The sequence below is a fragment of the Canis lupus genome, chromosome 10 (assembly GCF_003254725.2).
Source record: "Canis lupus dingo isolate Sandy chromosome 10, ASM325472v2, whole genome shotgun sequence".
NCBI classification, from domain to species: Eukaryota; Metazoa; Chordata; class Mammalia; order Carnivora; family Canidae; genus Canis; species Canis lupus.
This window is the reverse complement of record NC_064252.1, coordinates 69035009-69049516: the sequence shown is the minus strand read 5'-3', so window position 1 is coordinate 69049516 and position 14508 is coordinate 69035009. Positions and strand designations below refer to the sequence as shown.

The 14508-nt window shown below is 45.7% G+C and overlaps 1 protein-coding gene across 3 annotated transcripts in view; it reads left to right on the top strand.

Moving 5' to 3' along the window:
• GFPT1 (glutamine--fructose-6-phosphate transaminase 1) overlaps positions 1-14508 on the top strand; it is a 55796-nt gene that overhangs the window by 31700 nt on the left and 9588 nt on the right. For all 3 annotated transcript variants that reach the window (XM_025470275.3, XM_025470286.3, XM_025470294.3), the window contains 5 exons: positions 924-1087; positions 2144-2239; positions 6558-6655; positions 11313-11433; positions 12244-12401. In XM_025470275.3, the coding sequence (XP_025326060.1) occupies positions 924-1087; positions 2144-2239; positions 6558-6655; positions 11313-11433; positions 12244-12401 (637 nt within the window). The remainder of the gene's footprint in view (positions 1-923; positions 1088-2143; positions 2240-6557; positions 6656-11312; positions 11434-12243; positions 12402-14508) is intronic.

Here is a 14508-nt window from a genome sequence, read left to right as displayed (position 1 = left end):
TTCTGAAAAGCCAAAGGGAAGCCATCAAGCTTGGGTGGGTGAAAGAGAAATCTTGGTTTGAATTGCCTTTTGATACTCATTTTGGCGGAAATGGAAAATGCATGGATGGAGGGAGGGAAAGTGGTTGGATAAGTTAACAGGTTGCTGCAGTAGTTCAGCCAAGAGCTAATGGTAGCTAGAACTGGTCTGTGGTGGCAGACCTAGAGAGAAGCTTTGAGAAATATTTAGGAGTTAAAATTGAAGGGTTTGGCGATAGAATGAGGAGGAAATAGCCATGCTTTCTGATTTGATCTAGTCTAATTGGGTTTAGGGTGCTGCACAGAGCACAGTTATTCATTGTCCAAAGTAACCGCCCACTGCCCTGTAGGAAGGGGCTTTGGTAACCAGAAAGTTATCAGAGATACTATATATTTTATTTTATTTTTAAAAGACTTATCTATTTATTTTAGAGGAGGGGGGCAGAGGGAGAGAGAGCGAATCTCAAGCAGACTCCCTGCTGAACATGGAGCTCATCGTGGGGCTTGATTCCACGACCCTGAGATCATGACCTGAGCCAGATGCTCAACTGACTGAGTCACCCAGGCGCCCTAAGTTTGTATTTGAATTTGGTCTGTGTGTCCTGATGACAGTTTTATTTTTAAATGCAGTTTCTTTTTTTTTTTAATTTTTATTTATTTATGATAGTCACAGAGAGAGAGAGAGAGAGAGAGAGAGAGAGAGGGGGGGGCAGAGACACAGGCAGAGGGAGAAGCGGGCTCCATGCACCGGGAGCCTGACGTGGGATTCGATCCCGGGTCTCCAGGATCGCGCCCTGGGCCAAAGGCAGGCACCAAACCGCTGCGCCACCCAGGGATCCCCGACAGTTTTATTTTTAATGATCATTCTTGGTTACTGATCATAGTATCTCCTTGAACATTTTATAGTGCTGTCATAGAACATACCAATCGTGTCATCTTTCTTGAAGACGATGATGTCGCAGCGGTGGTGGATGGCCGTCTTTCTATCCATCGAATTAAACGAACCGCAGGAGATCACCCTGGACGAGCTGTGCAAACCCTCCAGATGGAACTCCAGCAGATCATGAAGGGTGAAAGCTTTTGTCATGTTATCACTTGGTGTTCTTGATAGAAAGGAGACCTTCTCCTTCCTGTCGTGTAGGGATCTGATGACACAGTGCTGCCTGAAATCTTGCACACGATTGGTGAGCAGGTGACCCCAAAAAAGGGATGACTCTTTGGAAAAATTACCTGCTGATCTTCAAGTAGTTGTTCTTTAGACTAATTCATGGTTCTGTTTCTAACATTAAAAGGGGACCCCTGGGTGGCTCAGCAGTTTAGCGCCTGCCTTCAGCCCAGGGCATGCTGCTGGAGTCCCAGGATTGAGTCCCACGTTGAGCTTCCTGCATGGAGCCTGCTTCTCCCTCTGCCTGTCTCTGCCTCTCTCTCTCTATGTCTATCATGAATAAATAAATAAAATCTTTAAAAAAAAAGAGAGAGATTAAGTAGCACTTGATATTTTTAAGATACTTTATAAGGCTTATTCCTCTCTTACTTTCTGTGCTTCAATTTTCTCATATGTAAAATGGGGATAATAGGACCTGCCTCATTAAGGTTGAAGAGAGCTGATTTATGTAGAGCCTTCAGAACAGAACACCCTTAGTGAGCCCTACATTATGTTTGCTGTTGTTAAGATTATTATGGTCTTAATTTTTATTCTCCTTTCTCACGGGGCCGAGGTGGGCTGGAAGCCACCATTTATTACATAGCTGCTATATGTCGGGTGTGCCCTATATCCACACTACAGCGCCGTGAAGTAGTCACTGTGCTTACAGATAAAGGAATTTCTCCAGAGCCATTTAGGTGCTGGAGGATAGAACTATGGTTTGAACCTAGATCTGACTCTAAATCTTAAGTTTGTCCCCTTCCTCTGTTTTGCTCTAACTGCATATTTTAGGTATAAAGTTATTAATAAAGCGGATTTTCCTCCTTACTTGATTATTTTTCTTCACATTGGGTAAAATGTCCCACGTGAATATTGTGCTCCATCGCATGAGCCCTTGTTTCATTTACTAAGGTTCTGTTCCAGGAGGTAGACTTTTTGGTTGTGTACAAATTTCTTAACGATATAATTTCTGTTACTTTAGGCAACTTCAGTTCATTTATGCAGAAGGAAATTTTTGAGCAGCCTGAGTCCGTTGTGAACACGATGAGAGGAAGAGTCAACTTTGATGACTACACTGGTAATCAAACACGAATGATGACTTCAGGGGGTCCTGTGGGGGTGGCAGTGGCAGCCTTGAAGGGTCATTGTCCCTCCCAGCCGTGGAGGAGGCTGTGGCTGCAGCCTCCAGGGGTGCCAGTGTAGCTAAGACAATGAGGGGGATGGTGATTGGGGCTCGGGGGTGGGGAGAGGGCTTCTGTTTGGGAAGATGAGGAAGTTCTGGGGATGGATGGTGGTGATGGCTGCACAAGTGTGAATGCGTAATGCCACTGAACTGCACGCTTAAGGATTGTTCAACGTTAAATTTACGCTACGGATACTTTACCTCAATAAAAGGGGGGAGGTAAGAAGGAATGGTTGCCAGAGGCTGCAGGGCCGGGGGTGGGGAGGGATTCTAATGGGTATGGGATTTGGGATGGGTGCTGAAATGCCCTAAAATTGGATAGTGGTGACAGTTGCACCGCTCCGAATATCCTAAGGACCACTGATTGTGTACACTTTAAGAGGGTGAATTTATGGTATGTGACGTATCTCAATAAGGTCATGCAAAATGTAAAGAATGACTAGAAAGTCGCATTTGAAAACTGTCACAGGAGTGTTAGCAGGATTTTCCAGGGGTGGGGGAGGTCCTCTGGTGTGCCGTGAAGAACTCTTAACTTCCTTTCCCTTCGGAACGCCGCTGCTGGGCCCTTGCTCCGTGGTAGGGGCGGCTGTGGCACCGCCAGTTCCGGGAGGAGCGAGGCCTGGGCCTCCCGGGGGAAGCTCCCGTGTGCAAGCTCCCGTGTGCCTGCTCAGCCTAGATTCTCTCAGCTTCTAAGTGAGGGAAGGTGTGAACTTGCCCACAGGCTCTCCGGGCGTGTGCTTCACCTTCCTGTTGAAGATGGGCTGAGTGCCGCTCTGGTCTTGTTTCCGGAAACTGCCTGGACCGGGTGTCACGGGAGTTCACGTACCTTGCAGAGATGAGTTTGAGAATGACTTTCTGAGGTCCTCAGATGTCTGTGAACTGTTTATTGGGAGATCACATTTTTGGAACACCGCGTATTCATCGTGACCGGCTAAATAAACAGTTTAACAAACTTTGGGTGAAGCTTCTCAGCATTAATTAGTTTTTGAGAAATAGTTGCTGGTGTGCAAAAATCTCTCCCTGAGTCTGCGTGCCGTCCGTACAGTATTAAGTCCTGTTAATAATGATTTCTCTGAGTAAATGCTGTCTGTCTATCTTCCTCTTTTCTGAGCAGCATCAGACTTTCTCAGCGGGAGAGATTTATTGAAGCTGAAGTCCAGGTTGAGCATCTGTTCAGAACCGCATGCTGCCCGTAGTTGTTCTGATACGGCCTCTCTGAGGTTCTTATAAATCTGCAAGAGGGGTGAATGTAGACTTATTTAAAGAAAGGTAAAATACGATAAATGACACCAGAAACAGTTTCATGTTGAAATATTTAAAGTTCAGTGTTGAATTTGGAGGAGAGAAGAAATCTGTGGGCAGGGCCTTCGGAGGCGGGCGTGAGCCGCGAGGATGGAGGGTGAGTAGGATGTGGGAGCCGGGGGGGAGGGAGGACCGGCAGCAAGCTGTCGGGGCGGTGTGCCCGCTGTCGGGGTGGTGGCGGTGTGCCCGCTGTCGGGGCGGTGTGCCCGCTGTCGGGGTGGTGGCGGTGTGCCCGCTGTCGGGGCAGTGTGCCCGCTGTCGGGGCGGTGTGCCCACTGTCGGGGTGGTGGCGGTGTGCCCGCTGTTGGGGCGGTGTGCCCGCTGTCGGGGTGGTGGTGGTGTGCCCGCTGTCGGGGTGGTGTGCCCGCTGTTGGGGTAGTGGCAGTGTGCCCACTGTCGGGGTGGTGGCGGTGTGCCCGCTGTTGGGGCGGTGTGCCCGCTGTCGGGGTGGTGGTGGTGTGCCCGCTGTCGGGGTGGTGTGCCCGCTGTTGGGGTAGTGGCAGTGTGCCCACTGTCGGGGTGGTGGCGGTGTGCCCGCTGTTGGGGCGGTGTGCCCGCTGTCAGGGCGGTGGTGGTGTGCCCGCTGTCGGGGCAGTGTGCCCGCTGTCGGGGTGGTGTGCCCGCTGTCGGGGCGGTGTGCCCACTGTCGGGGTGGTGGCGGTGTGCCCGCTGTCGGGGCGGTGTGCCTGCTGTCGGGGTGGTGTGCCCGCTGTCGGGGTGGTGGCGGTGTGCCCGCTGTCGGGGTGGTGTGCACACTGTCGGGGTAGTGGCGGTGTGCCCACTGTCGGGGCGGTGGCGGTGTGCCCGCTGTCGGGGCGGTGTGCCTGCTGTCGGGGCGGTGTGCCCGCTGTCGGGGTGGTGTGCACACTGTCGGGGCGGTGTGCCCGCTGTCGGGGCGGTGTGCCCGCTGTCGGGGCGGTGTGCCGTCTAGTTCGCCACGCTGCATGCGGAGAGGAGTGAGGGGCGGGGTCTGAGGGGAGACGGGGCGCTGCCGGGCGTCTGTGGACGTTGGCATGCTGTGCGGGGCCCTGTGTAGGCCATGCGGAGCCGTTAGCAGGCCCGAGCGCACCCCGAGAGCCCCCGTGGGAGGCCGGGCCTGGGGCGACCGCGGGAGGGGGGCGGCGGGGAGACGGCAGCGGCACCTGCTGCTGCGGGGAGCGGAGGACCCAGGCCACCAGCAGCAGGGCCTCCTCCGGTGTTTATGGAAGAAAGAGCAGGAAAAGAGGAGTTCCGCAAGGGAAGACCGGGAGATAAATGCCCAGAAAGCCCTTTTGTCAGCGTTATGCGCCTTGTAAAGTTGTCCTACAAGCAGGAGAGCTGTTCGCTCTTTCGTTGTAAAGGTAAGGACATCCCGCCCCGTCGGCGTGAGCGTCTTGCGGAGCCCACGTCCCTGCGCTTCACGAGCCGAGCTCGGGCCCTGCTGCTTGGAGCCCGGCCCGCCCCGTCCACTGGAGCCCGGCCCCCGAGAGCATCGCCTCCCGGCCTCGGGGGCCTGCCAGTTTCCAGGGAGGTAGCGTCGCCCAGCTCGTCTCACCCGCTTCCTTCGTGTCATTCTTGGTCACCGCCCGAAGTACCAGCGTCTCTGACGGTCTCACGGCTTTCACACCGAGTCCGTCCACACCGCTCCACGTTGCGTGGCGGGAGGCCCCGCGAGTACTGCTCGCCGTCCGCCCCGAGCTCTCAGCGCCGGGCCGCGGGGGGACCTGGGCCGCGGGGGGGACCTGAGCCGTGGGGGGAGCTGGGCGCCTGGCTCTCACCCAGGCCGTCTGTGACTCTGCTGGGGCTCGTGGTGCATGTCCTCTTAGTATTGAAACATAAAAAGGACGACACAAGATTACTCAGAAAAATAAAAAGCAAAACCTATGTCTTGGTTTATATCATAACCTGTGAAGGTAGAACAAAGTGTGGGGAGATAGAGAGCAGGGGCACAATAGACAGCCCACGGGGTGTGGACAGATCACAGGGTGTGGACAGCCCACGGGGTGTGGACAGACCACGGGTGTGGACAGCTCATGGGGTGTGGACAGACCACGGGTGTGGACAGCCCATGTGGTGTGGACAGACCACGGGGTGTGGGTGGATCACAGGGTGTGGACAGCCCCATGGTGAGGAGACAGCCCATGGGGTGTCAGACACAAGAGGTGCCACCCGGGGGTGTGCATGTGCGGCCAAGAAGACGGACTTGGGGACGAGGTGTGGGAGGGTGAGGGGAGTGAGGGGAGCAAGGAGAGCGAGGCGCCCAGGTGGCCTGCCCCGGGTATGCGGGAAATAGGGGTTGAAAAATTGAGTGGATGTTGAGTGAGAATTTGTCACGAGCAGAGACCCGGGCTCGTGTTGGGGTGTTTCTCCAGCAGGTGGCCTTCGAAGCACACGGAGAAATCTCTGGAGGCTGAAAGGTGTGGGCGGGCTGTGGCTGTGGGGCCGGCGGGGAGGTGGGAGGCAGGCGGTGGGCGCTGCCCTCAGCTGCGGGGTGCAAGGTGGCGCCCCCGGGGAGGGCGGGAAGGGGCCGGGCAGCACTGCTCAGAGCGCTTCGGCCGCCTGGGGAGACTCCTGGGAGCTTCGGTCTCGGCAGGCGGGAGGAAACACGCCGGTGCTGGTGCCTCCTTCCCGGAGTTGACAAACCTGCCCGCGTCCTGTACCCCCACCCCCGGCGGGCAGTCCCGCCCCGGCCCCTGCTGAGCTCGTGGGTGCCCCCGTGTGTGGGCCCGCGGGCTGGGCGGGTGCCGCAGGGCTGGGGCTTGGTTTTCAAACCTGCTTGGTTTTCAAAACCAGAGACAACTGTGTTTCCTGAGAGGAATATAAATTTAAACGGTGGTGGTGTTTCCCCCGTTGGCGGTGGACACTCACAAGAAGTGGTTGCCTGTTTCATGTGGTTCTTTCCTAAATAATTATATTCAAAATTTCATTTCAGTGAATTTGGGCGGCTTGAAGGATCACATTAAGGAGATCCAGAGGTGTCGGCGTCTCATTCTTATTGCTTGTGGGACAAGTTATCACGCTGGTGTAGCAGTAAGTGGCTGCTTAAGATTTTAACTGATGTTGGATATTAGAAGGCGTCTGTAACATACCACGTGAAGTTCTGCTTTGTTAAAACACCGTGTTACCTTTTCATGTTATTAAGACAAAAATCAGGGCAGTTGGGGGCAGAAATGTTAAGAGCTGCTTGGAATTATTTATCAATGGAAGACTTGGATATACAGGTAGATGACCTGCAGTGACTTCATGGAAGGCAAAGTGTTTCTTTTTCTTTTTCTTTTTCTTTTTCTTTTTCTTTTTCTTTTTCTTTTTCTTTTTCTTTTTCTTTTTCTTTTTCTTTTTCTTTTTCAAGATTTATTTATTTATTCATGAGAGACCCAGAGAGAGGGGCAGAGGGAGAAGCAGGCTCCCTGTGGGGAGCCCGATGCGGGACTCAATCCCAGGGCCCCAGGGTCACGGCCTGAGCGGAAGGCAGACGCTCCACCCTTCAGCCACCCAGGCGTCCCAGGCAAAGTGTTCCTTACAGAGAGACTTCCATAGGAGCAGTCCTTAGGTTTTGCTTATCATTTCCTCGGCTCAGACAGATGGCTGGTAACATGTGTGAACCTCAACAGGATTTTACTGGGTAGGCACATTTCTGCAAACGAAGGAAGTCTGCTTCTCGTCAGACTTTGTTCTTTATTCTCTTGAAAGCTAATTCAAAAAAATTATTTAAATTTTTTACAATTTTATTGAGAAATAATAGACATACATCATTGTGTAACTTGAAGACGTATAGCTTGGTGGTTCGACTTAGATCTATCGTGAAGTGATGGCCACGGTAGGTTCGGTTAGCATCCATCTTCTCATAGAGGTACAATAAAAACAAGAGTAAAGGAAAGACATTTTTCTCTGTGATGAGAATTCTTAGGATTTACTGTCTGGACTCTCCTGTGTATCCTACACCAGTGTTTGCAGTCGTCATCCTGTCGTACGTTACAGCCTCGTGTTTGTTTATCTTATAACTGAAAGTTTGTACCTTTTACCTCCTTCCTCCAATCCCTTCCTCCAATCCTCCCTCCCCCAGCCCCAAATTCTAGTAACCACCAGTCTGATCCCTTTTTCTATTAGTTTTTGTTTTACATAAAAGATTCCACATATAGGTGAATCATACAGTATTTGTTTTTGTCTGTGATACTTGTTTCACTTAGCGTAGTGCCCTCAAGATCCATCCATGTTGTCCCAAATGGTTGGATTTCCTCATTTTTCACAGCTGAATAATATTCCTCAGTGTGTGTGTGTGTGTGTGTGTGCGCGCGCATGTGCGCACATGTACATACACACCACAACTTTATCCATTCAGCAATTGATGGACCCTAGGTTGTTTCTTTGTCTTGGCTTTTGAGAATAATGTTGCTGAGAACCTGAGGGTGCAGATGGCTTTTCAAGTTAGTGTCTTCTTTACCTCTGATATCCACATAATCAGAATTGCTGGATCATATGGTAGCTCTATTTTTGATCTTTTCAGGATCTTCCATAGTGTTCTCCATGGTGGCTGCACCAATTCTCATTCCCACCCACAGTGTTCAGGGTTCCCTTTTCTTCACATCAACACAGTGTTTGTTATTTCTTATCTTTTTGATGATGGCTATGCCTACAGACATGAGGAGCTGTCTCCTTGTGGTTTTATTTATTTATTTATTTATTTATTTATTTATTTATTTATTTATTTATTTATTTTTAAAAGATTATTTTTTTATTCATGAGAGACACACAGAGAGAGAGGCAGAAACACAGGCAGAGGGAGAAGCAGGCTCCACGTGGGAGCCCGACACAGGACTCCATCCTGGGTCTCCAGGATCAGGCCCTGGGCTGAAGGTGGCGCCAAACTGCTGAGCCACCCGGGCTGCCCTCATTGTGGTTTTAAAGTGCATTACCCTAAGGACTAGTGATTTTGAGCATCTTTTCATGTACCTTTTGGCCATTTGTATATCTTCTTTGTATATAAGAAGATATACAAATGGCCAATTTTTACCTGTATATTCAGGTCTTTTGCCCATTTTTAAACTGGATTAGTTGTTTTTTTTTTTTTTTTCAGTTGTATATTTTGGATATTAGTCCCTTATCAGATAACATGGTTTGCAGATATTTTTTTTCCCATTCTATAGTGTGACTTTTCACTTTGCTGATGGTTTCTTTTGCTGTAGTTTGATGTACTCCCACTTTTTTATTTTTTACTTTGTTGCTTGTACTTTAGGTGTCATAGATAAGAAGTCAATACCAAGACCCATGTCAGGGAACTTAGTTCCTGTGTTTTTTTCTAGGAAGTCTGTGGTCTTAGGCCTTACTTTTAAATCTTTAATCTAAAATAAAATTAAATAAATAAATCTTTAATCCATTTCGAGTTAATTTTTGGGAAGCTGAAATTCTGTATCAAAGATGTGTGTTGGTTGTCAGTGCAGAAGTGCAGGAATATAATGTTCTTTTAGGCCAATAAATCAGATCCACATGAGGTTTTCTTATAAAGACGACATTTATAGTGCTGTTGGTGTCAATTCCCACAAGTACAGGAGACCCTTACACATTGGGTTTCTACTTCTAGAATTGATTCCAAAGTTTATGACATAGTAATTTTTTATTTGCTGGGTCAAAAATATCTATGATCTGTACTTATGGGAGCCAGTCATGTAACTAGTGGTGGAAACTGGCTGGTTGTCCAGCCCCTGCATCTCAGTTCTCTAACCCACCCACTCCCCAAATCACCTGGTTTAAAGAAAGTCTGTGGTGCCTGGTGGCTCAGTGGGCTGAGTGTCTGCCTTCGGCTCAGGTCATGATCCTAAGGTCACAGGATTGAGCCCCAAGTCCTTGCCTTGGGCTCCTTGCTCAGCAGGGTCTGCTTCTCCCTCTGCCCTTCACCCTGCTCATGCTCTCTCTCTCTCTCTCTCTCAAATAAATAAAATCTTTAAAATGAAAAGTAAAGTCTAGGTAGTATTGAAGGGGAGAGCTCTAAGAAAGAGCTTGTTTTGAACATAGGAAAAGAAAGGATGAATTAAAAAAATATAAATGAAGGGATTGGCCAGTTCCCTGCGGCTTAGTCTGTTGTTAATGAATGAGCCCTCTATTCAGAAGTAAAAGATTTGATTAAATGTTTCTTCTGATGCTAAACCTGAATTTTAGGGCAGAAATTATATGCTATGTTAGAATTCTCTAATTATGAAATTTGAGAAAATGTAAGGTTTGTTTTGTTTTGTTTTTTGGTAGCTGCTGAGATTACTATAATTAACAAACATTCAAAGTCCCTTTGTGGTTTATCATGCAAAATAGTGTCGTTAATTCTGTTCTATCTAGTTTTGTGGGTTTTTTGGGTGGGGCTCAAAATGAATGACACATACGCATAAATGTTTTGTTATTTAATATGTATCCTGAACAATAACCATCAAAATCATCCTAAGTGTAGTTTTCTTTTCAAAACGTTAATTGTGTCTGGGTTTTTACAGTGACCTACAATAGAATTTATAACAATATATTAGTCTTTTATGATGCAAATATGTCGTTCTGTGTATTCATAAAGAGTTGCTTCCACTGAAAGAAAAAGACATTTATTAGCACAGATAAACCTTGAGTTTACTTTTTTGGGGTATATTTAAAAATATCTGGTAAGTTGCTATTTGTATCTTTCTCTTTGAAGAATTTAATTCTAGTGTAACATTATAAACGAGAGGGTAAAATTTGATTTCTATTTGAAGGGAAATGTTCAGCATGTTAGGATCAGTAACCTATTTATGTATAATTAGTAAAATACATTAGTGGAAAAGATTAAGGTGTCAAACCAAAGTTACAGAACAAAACAGTTTAGTTTACTTTTGTGGACAAGAAAGTTAAAGGGATGTGAAGTAAGGAAACCTGTTCAGTTCCTCACTGCTGGAAGGAAGAATGCAGTGACAGGGCAAGAGATGGCTGGGGCCCTTTTCCTGCAGAAGCAGGTGGTCTCCTCCACCATAACTAAATATATGCACCTGTAGGGCCTAAAATTTTTGCTACCTAAAAGTTGTTTTTTCTATTATTTTAAATTTTCTGATGTTTAGAGTAGAAGAAATTGAATTAAAATGGAAATTAGTGAAAGAAGTGCTAAGGTGCTGTTTGCATAGAAGCATATTGCCCTCTACTTGGTCTTCATACTACACAGTTTGGAAATAGTGAGCTTAAGTAGGATTTCTAAAGTGTATTGATTTTTTTGGAAACAGTACCATTTATGAATACATAGTATTTCTGAAGTGTTTAATTTATGAGGTGTTTATGTATCTGTGTTTTATCTCATTTGAAATCTCTCAGTGACTTGGTATTATATGAATTGTCATTTCAAGATTAGGAATTGGGAAATTAGAGATAATATACAAGCTAACTCAGAACAGTGCTTTTTTCTGCTTCTCAAAACATTTTATATGTGCGGGTATATTTGCTTTTAAGAATACATGCATTGATAACTGCCAAAGAGACTTGTAGTAAAATGTTAACAGCACTTGTGTCCTGACTGGTGGGATTTTGATGATTTTTTTATGCTTTAATCAATACTGTTTGTATTTTCTAACAATGCATATGTATCATTTTCATAATCATAAAAAAATGAAAAGTGTACATTGAATTGAATCCAAGGAAGTCCAGCGAGAAAGTATTTGAAGCTTATATGACGAAGTTAACTTTTTCTCTGCAGACACGTCAAGTTCTCGAAGAGCTGACTGAGTTGCCTGTTATGGTGGAGCTTGCCAGTGATTTCCTGGATAGAAACACACCAGTTTTTCGAGATGATGTTTGCTTTTTCATTAGTCAGTCAGGTATGCTAATTTTAAAGACTTGACTATCATTCTAATAATTACAGCATGTCTTTTTTTTTTTAAAAGACTTTTAAAAAAAATTTTATTCATTTATTCATGATAGAGAGAGGGGGCGGGGGGCAGAGACACAGGCAGAGGGAGAAGCAGGCTCCATACAGGGAGCCCGACGCAGGACTCAATCCGGGGACTTTAGGATCATGTCCTGGGCCAAAGGCAGGCGCCAAACTGCTGAGCCACCCAGGGATCCCTAATTACAGCATGTCTTGGCAAAAATTGACATTTAAAGATATACAAGTATTACAGATGATTTGACAAACACAGATTTATTTTGATATTACATAATTCCTTATGAATTAGAAAATTAACACATTTTACACTTAAAGGGGTGAATTTTCAAAGACAAGGAAAGGAGAGCCTAAAAAATAGGAACTTACTATTAAAAGTTTTACAAATTTATTATTTTGAAATGCATACTTTTGGTTGTTTTTTTTTAAGATTTATTTTAGAGAGCATTGTGTGAGCTGGGTGTGGGGGAATGTGGAGTAAGAGAGAGAGAGAGAATCTGAAGCCGACTCCGCACTGAATGTGGAACCCGATGTGGGGCTTGATCTCATGACCCTGAGATCATGACCTGAGCCAAAATCAAGCGTCGGATGCTCAACCCACTGAGCCACAGGTGCCCCAAGGGCATGTTTTAAATTTTACTTAAGCAAATGATACTGACGAAAGTGTAGTCAGTTTTTTTGTTTTTGCATCTAAGAAACCGTGTCTGCTGACTGCTCTGTGACTTTTATCTTCCTGCTTTCATAGGTGAGACCGCAGACACCCTGATGGGTCTTCGGTACTGCAAGGAGAGAGGAGCCTTAACTGTGGGGATCACAAACACGGTGGGCAGCTCCATATCCAGGGAGACAGACTGTGGGGTTCACATTAACGCCGGGCCCGAGATCGGCGTGGCCAGCACGAAGGTAAGTTACTGACTTAGTTCTCTCACCTGTCTGATTGTAGTGCAGCTAGGACACCCTCATCCATACCTTATGGTTCATTTGGTAGCACTTACAGAGCCCTTACAGTTTACTAATCATTGTAATTGTTGTAAGGCTGGGTGGCCTGTAGTAGATAAAACACTGTTCCCTCCCTCAGTCCCATTAAAAGGGACAGAGGATCTAACATACATGCTGTCTGTTTCCATTCATCACTTACGTTCCTCTTGCGGGTACAGTGGGGTACATGGTAAGTGCAGGTCCTCTTCTTCTATTAAGTAGAGTAGGAAATTAGAGAAATAACAGAAACACCCAGCTTAATCCATTTAATTTTTAATTATTTTTAATTCTAATAATAATAAATTTTTATTTACATACTCATAGCTTCTAATACACATGCCTAAATATACACACTACCCATGAAAGTTTGTAAGAGGGTGCGCACTTTTTGGCATACAATCTGCCTATTTAAAAAAATTAAAATGAGTGTTATATGACAATTTCTGCTTCTCTTTGGATACTGTATCTGTGGAGACTTAAAGCATCTTTTTTTTAAGACTTTTTTAAAAAAACATTTTATTTATTTATTCCTGAGAGACACAGAGAGAGAGGCAGAGACACAGGCAAAGGGAGAAGCAGGCTCCACGCAGGGAGCCCGACACGGGACTCGATCCCGGGACTCCAGGATCACGCCCTGGGCTGAAGGCGGCGCTAAACCCCTGAGCCCCCCGGGTGTCCCTTAAGACCTGTTGAAACTACTTTGCTCTTTGAAATTGGAATATGCATAGATTTAGTATTAGTCATAAAAATAGGAATCTTAGATCTATAAATGCAAAAGATGTTCTCTGTCCACAGTTGTAGTACTCTTTATGATTTCAACATTTCTGTTTTTTCTGCTTAAATGTAGTATTTCCTGCTGATTGTCTAATAAGATGCTTAGGTATCGGTGGATTTGATTCTAATTAAGGTGTGTGGAAGATGATGTACAAAACCACATTTGAATTTTTTTTTCCTTTTAAAGAACCTCAGAATTTTTTTTTTTGGAAAATCTGTGATTCTTATGTAAAAACTCTGAGTGAGGTTTTTTGTTTCTTGGTTACTTTGATGTTGCTAACACTGTAATTTACAGAAAGCTGAAACCTGAATTTTCTCCATGTGGTAATTAAAACATGTAAGATGTTTGTGCTTGGGTTTCCATTCTGTGCCTGAATAAATAACCAGCCTCCCTCAGCAGCAGCTTATGGATTTTTGGAACAGTATCCAGACAGACAGCTTTGATCAGGGATTGGAATTCCAGGGCTCCTTTATTCACAACACATGGTAGAACAGGGCTTCACCACGGGGTATGTGGGATATGGGATCACCAGTGCATGGATGCCATTGACTTACCTTTTTACTAAAATCTTTCTTGAACTGTGAGCTGTCACAGGAAGGACACTTTTTTTTATTTCTAATTCTGTTGTTCACAAAAACTTTAATTTTCTAAACATTTAATTATGATTTTCAAACAGTAAAGTGAAAGGAATTTTATATTCACACCCATATACTCCTCACCTAGATTGTACCATTAACATTTTTTCCCGCGGCTCTATGGAGGTATAAATTTCACCATCATAACACTCACCGATTTTAGGTATGTAGTTTTAGTAAGTTTGGCTGTGTAACTGTGGCCACGGTCCTGTTTTATTTTTTATTTTTTAATTTTTTTATTTTATTTTTTTTGTTTTGTTTTTGCACGGTCCTGTTTTAGACTAACTCACTTGAACAAGTTCCTCTGTGCCGCCTTACGGTCAACCCCCACTCCTGCTCGAGGCAGCTACAGTTGCTTTCTCCTGCTATCCTGTGTCATCTTCCAGAGGTTTTTTGTAAACGAGATTGTATAATACATGTCCTTTGTGTCTGGTTCCTTCTGTTTAACACGTGGTGAAACAAGGGTTTCACCGATGATGTTTTTGAGATTTTTTTCATGTTGTTATTTCTAGCAGTAGTTTTCTTTTTTGCAGGTCCTTTTTTATACGGTCTTTTTATTTTGAAATAACTGAAGGTTCATAGGAAGTTGCAAAGATAGTACAGACAAGGCCGTGTACTTCTC